Source organism: Thamnophis sirtalis, unplaced genomic scaffold (assembly GCF_051295495.1).
Source record: "Thamnophis sirtalis isolate CommonGarterSnake01/CBP01778 unplaced genomic scaffold, rThaSir2_p1.2 scaffold_10, whole genome shotgun sequence".
NCBI lineage: Eukaryota > Metazoa > Chordata > Lepidosauria > Squamata > Natricidae > Thamnophis > Thamnophis sirtalis.
Genome location: NW_028261390.1, coordinates 71,706,109 through 71,718,902, shown reverse-complemented (window position 1 = coordinate 71,718,902; position 12,794 = coordinate 71,706,109). Strand labels below are relative to the sequence as shown.

General features: G+C 42.4%; 1 protein-coding gene across 2 annotated transcripts in view; it reads right to left on the bottom strand.

Annotated features, from left to right (window-relative positions):
* Positions 1-12,794, bottom strand: part of DHX15 (DEAH-box helicase 15) — a 34,580-nt gene that overhangs the window by 6,479 nt on the left and 15,307 nt on the right. For both annotated transcript variants that reach the window (XM_087724896.1, XM_087724895.1), the window contains exons 6-10: positions 8,601-8,768; positions 8,024-8,110; positions 6,735-6,884; positions 6,533-6,641; positions 3,057-3,248 (exon numbers count right to left, since the gene is read on the bottom strand). In XM_087724896.1, the coding sequence (XP_087581022.1) occupies positions 3,057-3,248; positions 6,533-6,641; positions 6,735-6,884; positions 8,024-8,110; positions 8,601-8,768 (706 nt within the window). The remainder of the gene's footprint in view (positions 1-3,056; positions 3,249-6,532; positions 6,642-6,734; positions 6,885-8,023; positions 8,111-8,600; positions 8,769-12,794) is intronic.

Here is a 12,794-nt window from a genome sequence, read left to right as displayed (position 1 = left end):
AGAGGTACAAGGCCTAGCTAGGTCAGTTCACAGAGCATAGGGCAGGGCAGGATGGCCTCCAACTGCATCTTGGGCTGCCTACTACCTTGAATTGGGACATCAACACCTAACCACATCTGCAAGACAAGAGGGGTTTCAAAGCTACAAGAAGGCCTGATTATTTGGACTAGAAGTAGGCATCCGAAGCGGAAAACAAAAATAAAAACAAAAAGAGTCTACCCTGAAGGCCATCAGCCGGGAAAGAGCGGCGTGGCCATGCCAAGGAACCGAATGCTGATAGCTCTGCCGTACGCTGGGGAGACCAAGCACCCCCCATGGAAACAATCCATGGGGCTAGAAGCGCAACATGTGGGAGTAAAAGGAGGGCATTTGAGGAAAAGGAGCCCCCTAGAAACGGTTAGGCAAACATCCCCTCCGCCGGCATTGCATCGTGGCTCCGTCGCCGGCAGCAAGCATCGCTATCAGCACCGGTGGACAAAAGCGTGGGTGAAGCAGAGGGGGCCCCGTGGCGGCCCAGGGCCAGAGTCACCGCGGCAGTGGTGGAAGGTAGACGCCCAACAGCTTCATCAGAGGTCAACCAATGTCTTTGTGGAGTGAGAAGAGGCTCCATCTGGTTACACAGAGCCTTCTCGTTTATCTAATCATTTGGAAAGTACATGAACCGTTCTTCCATTGTTTAGAGTAGGTCAATATTCCATAAAGCACTTTGTTGAAAACTTTGAAAGTCTGCTGTTGTTTTTAAAATGACCTTTAGCGTAGGAAAAGCTGGGTCATTTCGGTAGCGATCCTGTAAAATTCCCCATTGGTTTTAGGTAGGTTGTTTAAATACAATTAATCGCCCCGGGGTAGGAGGAGGGAAGGGGCTTTAAAAAAAAACCACTGTCCCTCAAATGCCTTGAAATTTTGATCTCAATCCGAACCCAAATGGAAGCATTTCCACTGAAGTTTTTGTCTCAAGTGTTACAATCATTTTGCACAGTTTCTAGAATTGGCCTTTTAGGAACGCTGGGAAAAGACTGAGAAAATAAGCACAGAAATGGAAGACTACGAACAATTCTGCCAATATGCCAACAGCAATATTGCAAAAGTCCCACTGCTTAGAGCACTTTTTTTTCTTTTTTTTAAATTAAGAAGTGGAAGTGTCAAGATAAACATTTCTGCGGGGGGTGGGGGTGGAAACAACCCCATTGACGTCAACATCCAGAAACTGAAAACATATGAAATTGTGTTGAACTAAGGCTGCCGAAAACCATCAATTTTGAAGCACAAAAACTACCTAAGTACATGCACAGTCATATTTATGCTGCAAGTTGAATATATTTGAAGAGCAGTGCTAATCTGTTACTAACCATTTAATGGAAGCTCTTAGTTCTCAGGAGGTTGGAAATGGGATTATTTTAATTTAAGAGAGTTTTGGTCAGCAAATTGCTGCTTCTCCTTCACCTCTCTAAGAAGTGTTTCAAGAGTGCCATCTCAACTCTTCCCGCAGTGAAGGTCTCAATTTAATGGATTACTTCTGGGAAGACGGTATCCTGAACCTGTTATTAGATGGCTCATATATTCTTTTGGCTCAATCTGATTCTATTCACTGGTGTGTGTGTGTGTGTGTGTGTGTGTGTGTGTGTGTGTGTCAGTGGCACTTTCTGGAAACCAGCGTAGAGACAATTGTTCCACAACAAAGTCCAAGGAGACAGTGTCCCCCACAATTTTCTTTTCCGCTGTGTATATAGATATATGCTACATCTTGATTATCTTGGAAGAACCATAAATTCATCATATGTACGTATAAACATTTTGCAGTTTACTGAGAAGGTGGTGTGTTGTTGTTGTTTTTTAAAGTCAAAATACTCACATATGCAATTAGAGGGAATAACACATAGCCACTTCGTTTAAGAATTCAGTCCCTATAAGTAGGATTGCATGAAAAGGCAGGCATCAACCTACCACCACCTCCGCAAATAAGGCAACAATTTACTCAAAGACAATGAGATTCTGCCCTGCCCATCTGCTCTGAGTCTGAAGTGTCAAAATTCGGCAATAAACATTGTAGTTAGGCTTTAGAAGGAAAAAAAATAAAAGGAAGAATACCCTACAATATGGTGACCGCTTGTCTCACCAAAAAAAAACAACCTTTACCTTATATTACGCTCTTACCACGCACGTGCATATTTTGAGACCCCCGCCCCCAAAGTTATATCCTTAACTGGTAATATCTCCATTGTCCCACACAAATATTTAAATGATATTCAATTAGCTAAGGAAGCTTTTAAGCACATCATTTCTTTCCTGGCTTTTCCCGGTATCAAACTGGTTTTCTCCAGAAAGGAACAATTACATTTTATATGTATATAAAATTAAAATTCACATGGTCAGGCTCTAGGAAGCATCTGGGCACTGCTGGCTAGGAAAAACCATGCCATGGTAACCAAAGACTGTGGCTCAAACCAATTTCCCTCCCTCCCCAATCATATCGCTTCTACTTTCGTAATATATATATTATATTATATAAAATATGCAGTGATAATAATATTTAAAGCTGCCGTCTTTCCTTCCAACATTCCCTTTAAACAATGAATGTTTTTTTCCAACTTGGTGTAAGCTTGTGAGGATTCTCTGTCGTATCTTTATAATGCTCTAAGTCGCAAATTTACAGGACCAGAAACCAAACCCAGTTCTTATGACTATTTGCTCACTTTCATATAATAAGAAAAGGGCTTAAGAACTGCAGTTTCTAAAGGAATAAGACGTGTTTTTTTTCCTACGATATTTTTGCAATCCTTTAACGGGGTCAAAGAAATTTTTTCTGGACGTGAGATGAGTTAGTTTTCCCCTTTTCCACACACACAATGACTTCTGGAGCTTCAACGTTGATTTCTTTTTACACAAATTTTTTTTTTTTACTCCACTGTGAAGCCTACTACAGAGTACGTCTGATCGGCACAAATCAATTTTGTTTTTTAAAAAAAGACCGTAAAGTAGTCCTGTTGCAGGAATATTACAAGCTTCCCCTAATTGGAGAGCTGGGTTTTGATTGGCATCTCTGTCCCTGCTATTACCTGACAGCATGGCAGTAATAGATAGAATCTCATTAGAACAGTTGTAGTCGCAACTTGCAATAACCATTTTAGCCAGCTGCGGGTCAAGAGGAAACTCCGCCATCATGGAGCCAAGTTCAGTCAAGTCTCCGTCATCGTTTAAAGCGGCTAAGTAATTCAGAAGCTCTAAGGCTCTCATCAAAGTTTCTGGAGCTGCAAAACACACACACAACACACAAACACAGGGACAAACACACAAACAGATCGCTGGTCAGCAATGCCAGTCCCGTTCTGTCGAAATGCAAAATGAATTTCATCCTTCTTATCACCCATCTCCTCCCACTTATGACTGCAGGACAATAACTTTGTTGCTTGTATCCTTACGATTTATATTGATATTGTTTCCCGGTTGCTTATTTGTATCCTGTGACTATCATTAAGTGTTGCACCTTAAGATTCTTGACAAATGTATCTTGTCTTTTTATGTACACTTTCTATGCACCAAAGACGAATTCCTTGTGTGTCCAATCACATTTGGCCAATAAAGAATTCTATTCTATTCTGTTAATTCCTATTCTATTCTATTCTATATACTATTTTCATTCTATTCTATTCCTGCTGAATTCCTGCCATTTTAGCTCTTGGCCTTTGGGCCTACCCCAAACTTTACCCCGTTACGAGTTTTAATTCCTCCCTATGGGCAGTGAAGTATGGGGAAATCAAATCATCTCCACAACTACCTGGGTGAGTTTTTGGCAGTGGAAGAGAAGAGGTCAATTCTGCAATTCTGTCTGGGCAACTAAAGCACACAAATTTATATCTATATCTATATCCATCTATCTATCTATCTATCTATCTATCCATCCATCTATCTATCTATCTATCTATCTGTCTGTCTGTCTGTCTGTCTGTGTGTGTGTGTGTGTGTTTTATTTGTGCTGATAAATAAATAAAGGGAGACTAGTATAGATCTATTTCAAGCTATTTAGTTCTCATCAGCTAGCCATACCCTTACTGGGATTCGAACCTGTGCTGTATTGCATCTTAGGCAAACGTCTTAGCCATTATGCTAAGTATAGATCTATTTCAAGCTATTTAGCTCTCATATATATTTAAAGTCACAACCCCCGGTATGCCCAAACATGGGAGGAAGTTCACTGCTTCCATTCTCTGTCCATCGGCTCGTCACAAGAGACCATCCAGACAGAAACTCAATATTTTTACTGTTGCCTTTTTGTTACATTTGTTGTATTTGTGCTGATAAATAAATAAAGGGAGACTAGTATAGATCTATTTCAAGCTATTTAGTTCTCATCAGCTAGCCATACCCTTACTGGGATTCGAACCTGTGCTGTATTGCATCTTAGGCAAACGTCTTAGCCATTATGCTAAGTATAGATCTATTTCAAGCTATTTAGCTCTCATATATATTTAAAGTCACAACCCCTGGTATGCCCAAACATGGGAGGAAGTTCACTGCTTCCATTCTCTGTCCATCGGCTCGTCACAAGAGACCATCCAGACAGAAACCCAATATTTTTACTGTTGCCTTTGTTACATTTGTGTTGTGGCTTAGTGGTTAACACATCTGCCTAAGATGCAATACAGCACAGGTTCGATTCCCAGTAAGGGTATGGCTAGCTGATGAGAGCTAAATAGCTTGAAATAGATCTATACTAGTCTCCCTTTATTTATTTATCAGCACAAATAAAAAAACACAAATATAACAAAGGCAACAGTAAAAATATTGGGTTTCTGTCGTGATGGACTCTTGTGACGAGCCGATTGACAGATGATGGAAGCAGTTAGCTTCCTCCCATAATTGGGGCTTACCAGGGGTTGTAAAAATCTAACATATATATATACAAGAAGCTAGGGAGGAAAAAAACATGGCTAATTGTCCATAAAGTTTGGCAATTTAACAGAAAACCATGTCCAAAGACTTGGACAGATGCCTTCATTTTATTCATTTCCCCCTCTCTAGGCATATTTTTGCCCATAGTACAGTAAATCTGTTGTAAACCTATGGATTTGTTCAACGTGTTTGAAAATTTACTGCCAAAAAAGAAATCCCTGTAGTTTTATAACCCTGACCTTAATCAATTTTCCTGGCTACAGACAAAGTAACTGAGCAAAAGATGTTAGAAGCACAACTGGCACACAGCATTATGAAGATAAACCTCGTTTTCCACTCAATAATATATAATACAGGCTTCTACCAAATCTTTCCTCCCTACAATGGGACTCCCCAGGTGCATTTTCACAATCTACCCAGATTCCCCCAAATTTCTAGCCGTTACGCTGGGAAAGACTTGTAGAAAAAATGTAAAATATGATATGCGTAAGACGTAAAGGTCTTCGGTTATTTTTCCACAGACAGAGTAATGAGAAAGAGGACTTTCATCAATACAATTTAGCGTATGAAAACTAATCTTTTTTTTGGATCTAACCTTTTCCTGCTGTTTCAAATTCCAGGAATTCCATTAAAAAGCAAACCCAATTGGTTTGTAGAAGAGTCCCATGACCCATACTAGTTGATGACCCATTAAAGTTATTTCATATTAAATACCGTATTTTTCGGAGTATAAGACCTAGCTTTTGGGGAGGAAAACAAGGGGGGGGGAAATCTGTCTCTGCCTCCCAGCAATTTGCCTCCTTGCAGCAAACAGCAAACAGCCTGTTTCAGTTTCAGTTTAACCTGATTAGCACAAGGGGAAAAAATCTGCCAGCAATTTGCCTCCTTGCAACAAACAGTGTGTTGCAGTTTCAGCTTCAGTACAGCCTGATTAGCACAAGAAGCTGATTGTCGGCTGGATCGACCTCCCAAGAATCAGCTGTTTCAGACTGCAGATATTGCCGCTGCCTTTGCATGCCCCATTTTCCACCCGTTCCGGGCGGCGGGGATCAGAATGGGGTGTGTGGAGGCCAAAAACGGGATGCGCAACAGGCAATGGCAATCCCTGTAGCCTGAAACAGCTAATGGTCGGGAGGCCGATCCAGCCGACAATCAGCTATTTATGCTAATCAGGCTGTGCTGAAGCTGAAACAGGCTGTTCTCTGTTCGTTGCAAGGAGGCAAATTGCTGGGAGGCCAAATGATGGGGGGCGGCAAGTGGACGAGGGCTACATTCAGTGTATACGATGCACCCAAATTTTCACCCTCTTTTAGGGGTGAAAACGTGCGTCTTATACTCCGAAAAATACGGTGTATTGCTGTTATTCTTGTAGCATTTGCTCCATGGGTTTAACAAACTTTGCTATCAAAGAGCTCTGCATACAAAGTGGATAAGGTTTTTTTTTAATAATAAAGTGTACCTTTAAAAAAAAAGACTTTTGGCACTGACTGGTGGCTTTTACACTACAATGAATTTGGTTATGTTCACATTCAGGGAACACATGTTTATTTAACTCATGATAAGAAATGGGGAAAAAATGTATCTTGCTAACACTTAACATTATGTTCCACAAATGTAATTTTAGGGATTCTTAAAAATATACCTGGTGGATCCATAAAATCGAAGTGAACTAAATCATCTATACCAAGTTTCTTCAGCTGTAACACCACAGAACCCAAGTTGGACCGCAGAATCTCAGGATAGGTATTGTCCTGAAAACGAAGATTTTTTATATATTTTAGAATTAATTCAGTTTCTGTTCTGGTATTTATGATCCAAAGCTGATGAACCGCCACTTTACGAACCTGCATCTCTGTTTTGTACGCCTTCTCTGTGTATAGCCGGAAACATTTCCCGGGGCGAGTACGACCTGCGCGGCCGGCTCTCTGCTGAGCGGAAGCTTTGCTGATCGCGGTCACCAACAGAGATTCCACCCTGATTCGCGGATTGTAGACCTATTGGGGCAGAAGAGTGTAAATAATAAATAATAAAATGTCCACGGTGTATTATTCCCCCTTAAAGGAGAATGTGCGTTGCTCGGGGCTGAGACGAGGGGTCCTTGGTGCACTCTGAACGTGCTTGTTTTCTTGCAGACATTTCATGACCCAACTAGGTAACATCGTCAGTGCTAGAACGGAGTGGGGTCTGCCAGGAGGAGGAGGAAGGAGTTTTTATATAGGCTTGCAAAGTAAACACTTTGCTCCTTTCGTAGATCCAAATAATGGGTTCTTTTAATGACCCCATAATCCCTTGCGGGGTGGAGCCTGAGCAACCGAAGGGAGCTAGCAGAGGGGTTACTGGCCGGATGCCCTTCCCTGTCTCCAATGCGGAGTTTTGTTCAGCAGATATCTTCTCAGTGTGCCCAGAGAGAGAAATATTTGCCTCTACCTAGGATCAAACTCACAGCCTGATTGTGGGGAAAGAGCTCCACCTCTAGGCCACGGCAGCCCCCCCCCCATGTATCCATTGATCTAGATGTATTACTTATTACATTTAGATGTATTGTCTAAATGTATCCATTGAGCCAAGGTGGCGCAGTGGTTAAATGCAGCACTGCAGGCTACTGCTAGATCAGCAGGTCAGCGGTTCAAATCTCACCGGCTCAGGGTTGACTCAGCCTTCCATCCTTCCGAGGTGGGTGAAATGAGGACCCAGATTGTTGGGGGCAATATGCTGACTCTCTGTAAACCGCTTAGAGAGGCCTGAAAGGCCTATGAAGCGGTATATAAGTCTACTGCTATTATTGATACGGGAATAAACCCATTCATCAGCAATACAAACAGAATGGAAAATTGACATCCTCTTGTGGATCGGATGGCAGTTGTAGGATCTCACAGAAGTGAGTACCCCCCCTGACATTTTGTAAATATTTAAGGATATCTTTTCATGTGACAACACTGGGGGAAAAAATGACACTTGTAAAGAAGTGAGCATACAGCTTGTATAACGGTGTAAATGCGCCGTCCCCTCAAATTAACGCAACACACAGCCGTTCAATGTCTAAACTGCTAGCAAAGAAAGTGAGTACAGTGAGGGGGGTGTACTCACTTCTGTGATACACTGCGTGTATAAATAAATAAAAATCTTTGTTTACCTTTTGTTTCGCAAAGCCAGGATCAATGACGAAAACAACGCCGTCTATTGTCAAGGATGTCTCGGCAATATTAGTGGATACAACAACCTGTCGAAAAACACAGGAGTTTTTTCTGCATTACACAGGAACGTTAAATATTGCTAGCACATAAAACGTGACTTTATGGACGTCAGGCACAATTTCCATGCTTAGAATGTCTACATTCTAGAAACCTACAGCATAGAAATTCTCGCTGTTAAATCCTGCGGGGGTAAAGGGGGGGAGAAGAAGCTATTCCAGGCCAGCTGTACTTTTAGGAGTATTTTTAAGGTTGTCCCATGAGGCCTGCATTTCAATAAACAGCCTTGAAATTGCCAGTCAAGCGTGGCTGATGGGAAACCTCTTCTCTGCTAACGTGTCTTCGGGGCTTGACAATATAAAGACTTTTGAAACACCTGGCTTGTAACACACCTGGGCTCCCCCCCATGAAGGATGCTCTGCTGGTATGGAATTAAATTCTTCACCCGATAACAAAGCGCTCATCTATTATTACGTATTAAAATCAGGGGTGCAATGGATAAAGCTTTAGCAAACTTACCTTTCGTCCGATTGCACCGCTGGGCTTTTTGGGAGGTGGGGGCTCAAAAATCCTCTGCTGCTGTTGAGGGGGAAGCGTGGAATATAACGGGATGATCTTAATGTCACCAACCTCGGGGCCCAGATCATCGATTTCACGCTTTATCCTCTTGCAGGCTTCATCTATCTCCTACGAAGTCCATGAAAACAGTATCAAAAAATAAAATGAAATAAATGTTAATTGCTGTACAATATTTTTTTAATAAAAAAAAAGAAGCAGGATGCTTCAGAGACTCTTTGTACACCGGTTGAATTTCCAATGGGATTTCCAACAGTCCAAGGGGTTTTCTGTTTTCGTATCGGGCAACGTAACCGCCTTATTTGTATTCAATGCCCTTTTTTCTTTCCGTCACATTCCCTAATTAATTCTCTACAAATTGTACTAAAATTGAAATCCCTCACCCAGGAATATTAAACTGCACTCCTGACCTTTTCCTCTTCCACAATCTGAAGGAAATTAATGTGCACGGTGTTTTAAATAAGCCAATTAAGCTTTAATGTCACGTACCACTAATGCAATTAAGAGGGGGAATTTGCTTTTATTGTATCTAATGAGAACATGCACCTTCACAGTATAAACAGAGTTGCTCCAAAAAGAAGGACTCTCCCTCTCTAAATCAAGAGGAGACACAGCACCCCTTTGGCATTTCACGGGAAAACTGGATGCCTCTTCCCAAGTTAAGTGCTCCCAGTAATCTGACTCTCAGGACACTTGCCACTTAAAAGTCCTCTTAAGGAACCCAAGAAACGATTACAACAGGATTTTCTCTATTAAGAAGAGTTCTTGTGCTATTTCCAAATAATCCTCATTCAATGGATGAATTAGCCAAATGGCAGAAGAACAGATCTATATTAGACAGAAGTAAAGGTAAGGAGTCAGAGGGAAGAACTATGAAGTACAGAATTGTCTCGAAAGTTATGACAATGCCGAGGGAGGGAGGAAAGAGGGAAGGGAGGAAAGATAAGGGAGAAAGGGAGGGAGGAAGAGAGGAAAGTGAGAAGGGAGGAAGGGAGGAAAGAGGAGGAAGGAAGGGAAGGAGAAAGGGAGGGTGGAAAGAAGGAAGGAAGGAAGGAAGGAAGGAAGGAAGGAAGGAAGGAAGGAAGGAGTGGAGGGAGGGAGAGAGGAAAACTGCTGATTAAACAGGTAGTAACTTTACACTAGCTGCCAAAGCAATTGAGCAGCGTCACTCGGCTCTTCCAGCTGCTCAGCAACCCTGATGGATTGAGAGGTGTGTTTCTGTGGGAACACCTGAAGTCACCTGAAGGCTCCGTTCCCTCAGGAGAATGGAAGGCAGCTATTTTCCTCGCTCTGTCTGCCTTCGTACCTTCCACCCGGTGTGCCAGCGGCGGAAAGCAACGCCCGCAAGGCTACAAGTATCTATTTGAAATTGTACAGGTGCTCGAGGTCGGCCTAGCCTCAAGGCGTTCCATGCCTTCCAAGCATGCCCACCTCCCGTCTCATGCGTTCTTGCTCACGGCTGGCAACGGACCAAACACTCCAACTTTAGAAAAGTGGAGGGGAAAAAAGGAATCAGAATCACAGAATACTAGGGCAGGAAGGGACCTTGGAGGTCAAGAGCCAAGGTGGCGCAGTGGTTAAATGCAGCACTGCAGGCTACTGCTAGATCAGCAGTTCAGCGGTTCAAATCCCACCGGCTCAGGGTTGACTCAGCCTTCCATCCTTCCGAGGTGGGTAAAATGAGGACCCAGATTGTTGGGGGCAATATGCTGACTCTCTGTAAACCGCTTAGAGAGGGCTGGAAGCCCTATGAAGCGGTATATAAGTCTACTGCTATTGCTATTGCTATCTAGTGACTAGATTCTAGTCCAATTCCCTGCTCAAGCAGGAGAGCCTTACAGAATCATAGACTAATGGGAGACGGAAGGGATCTAGGAGGGTTCTTCTAGTCCAACCCCGTTCAAGCTGGGGACCCTATAACAGGGGTGTCCAAACTTGGGAACTTTTAAGAGCTGTGGACTTCAACTCCCAGAATTCCCCAGCCAGCATAGCTGGGAGTTGAAGTCCACAGCTCTTAAAAGTTCCCAAGTTTGGGCATCCCTGCCCTACACCATTCCGGACAAATTGTTCTCCAATCTCTTTTTGAAAACCTCCAGTGATGAAGCACTCACCACTTCGGAGGCCACCCTTGAAAACTGAAAAAATAAAATAAAAAATAAAACGCCTTCCCTTCCTTGCATCAAACCCACCACTGCAACAAGACGATTTTGTAAAAACGTGAAATAAGATTTCTTCAACAGCAGGATTTTTAGAAATCACTCGAAATAACAGAAGAGGGCTGCTTTTAATAAACTAATCCATCACTATGACAACGGAAGAATATTTTGTTGACAAACCAAGAGCAGCCCTTCGTGCGGCTTTTGGGGTTTTAATACAAGAAGCATTCATTTTCTGTATTTAAAGATATATAGCCTAATCCCAGGACGTGTTCTAAAACCAGCAAATTTTATCACTGTCAATCACCCAGGACTGAAGCACTTAGAACAGGTACCAAGCCTTGCTTCAGAACTCAAGGATGGGTCTAATCTTCGACAAGTGAAAATTAAATCCAAATTCCTATGCTGCAGAGATGATTATTATTACCAAAGAGAACTATTTTATCCAGTCAAAAGCCTTTTCAAGTCGTAATTCTCATTCATACCAGCCAGGGCCATTCGGAAGCTAAAAAACCCCAAAGCCTTTTCACTGTTTTCCTACAAAATTGTATTTAAGGCATACAGATAATTTCTTCCTCCAAAATCCCAGCCTCCTTATAACTCCATCTCAACGATGGCCATTGCTATCTTCTTCAACTTCTGCCTCCAGAAGTTGTGAATGCTCCAACACCGGAGATTTTTAAGAAGAGATTGGACAAGCATTTGTCTGAAATGGTATAAGGTTTCCTGCTGGAGCAGAGGGTTGGACTAGAAGACCCCCAAGGTCCCTTCCAACTCTGTTATTCTATTTCTATTCTATTCTCTATTCTCTACTCTTCTCTTCTACTCTATCTTTGATGGCAGAAGTTTTAATAACAATAGTTAATAGAATAGAATTCTTTATTGGCTGAGTGTGATAGGACACATAAGGAATTTGTCTCCGGTGCAGAAGGTCATAGGTCATTGTTGGTGACTCAGCAGCAGTCTTCTGAGAGTCTTTTCGGGATGCAAGTTTAATTATGCAGCTGGGGCTCGTTAGGGGCATATTCTGGGGATAAAAGGACGGATGGTGCCACAGCCTAGTTGCAGGAGTCAACGTTCCTTGGTTCGTTCAACATGGTTCGATCATCGGTCGTGGTTTATGTAAGATACACTTGGATAAGTGCTTTGTTTTTCTGTAACCCTGCTTCGTAGAGACTTTGGAAGAAGTGCTTTGCTTTCGTTTTGTTCAACTTGTGTTGCCGTAAGAAAGATTTGTTTTTCATTCTGTTATCTTCAGGCAGAGACTGCAATTATGTTATTTTGGGGTTCACAGCCAGTCTGAGCCGAGAACTGATAAAGAGAGTTCCTTTTAAGCTGTTTGCCTGTCATCTGTTTAACGAGCGGAGAAGGGGGGACAGAACAGGTCATAAATCATAGTTACAATCATTTATCGTAAGTTGCAAACAAGAACAGATAAATCATAAGAAACCAGTAGGAGGAGATAGTAAGGAAGATGAGGAGGGAAAGAATGAGAAATGAGACAGTGCTATGGTCATTAAACCTTCACAGAGGGATGGCATAGGGAGAAAAAACTGTTTGCCTAGTTGTTTTAGCCGGCAGTGCCCTATAGTGGCATCCTGAGGGGAGAAGTTGAAACAATTTATGTCCAGGATGTGAGGGGCCTGTAGCTATTTTCTCAGCCCTCTTTTTGACTCCTGCAGAGTACAGGCCCTCCATGGAAGGCAGGCTGGTTGCAACTGATTCTTTTCTGCAGTCCTGACTGTCCATTGGAGTCTGGGATTGTTGCAACGGGCGTGAAGTGTCAAAAACAGTCATAAGTCACTTTTTAAAGTGCCGTTGTGACTTTGAACTAAGTGAGCCGTTGTAAGTTGAGGACGACCTGTGCTTCCATTTCTCTTATTCTTCCTATCAAAGGAGAGTGCACCGAATGGATGCCCAATTTATTCTCTAGGCATCGTTTTGCAAAAGAATGGATTCTTCTTCAAGGGGTTCTTGGATT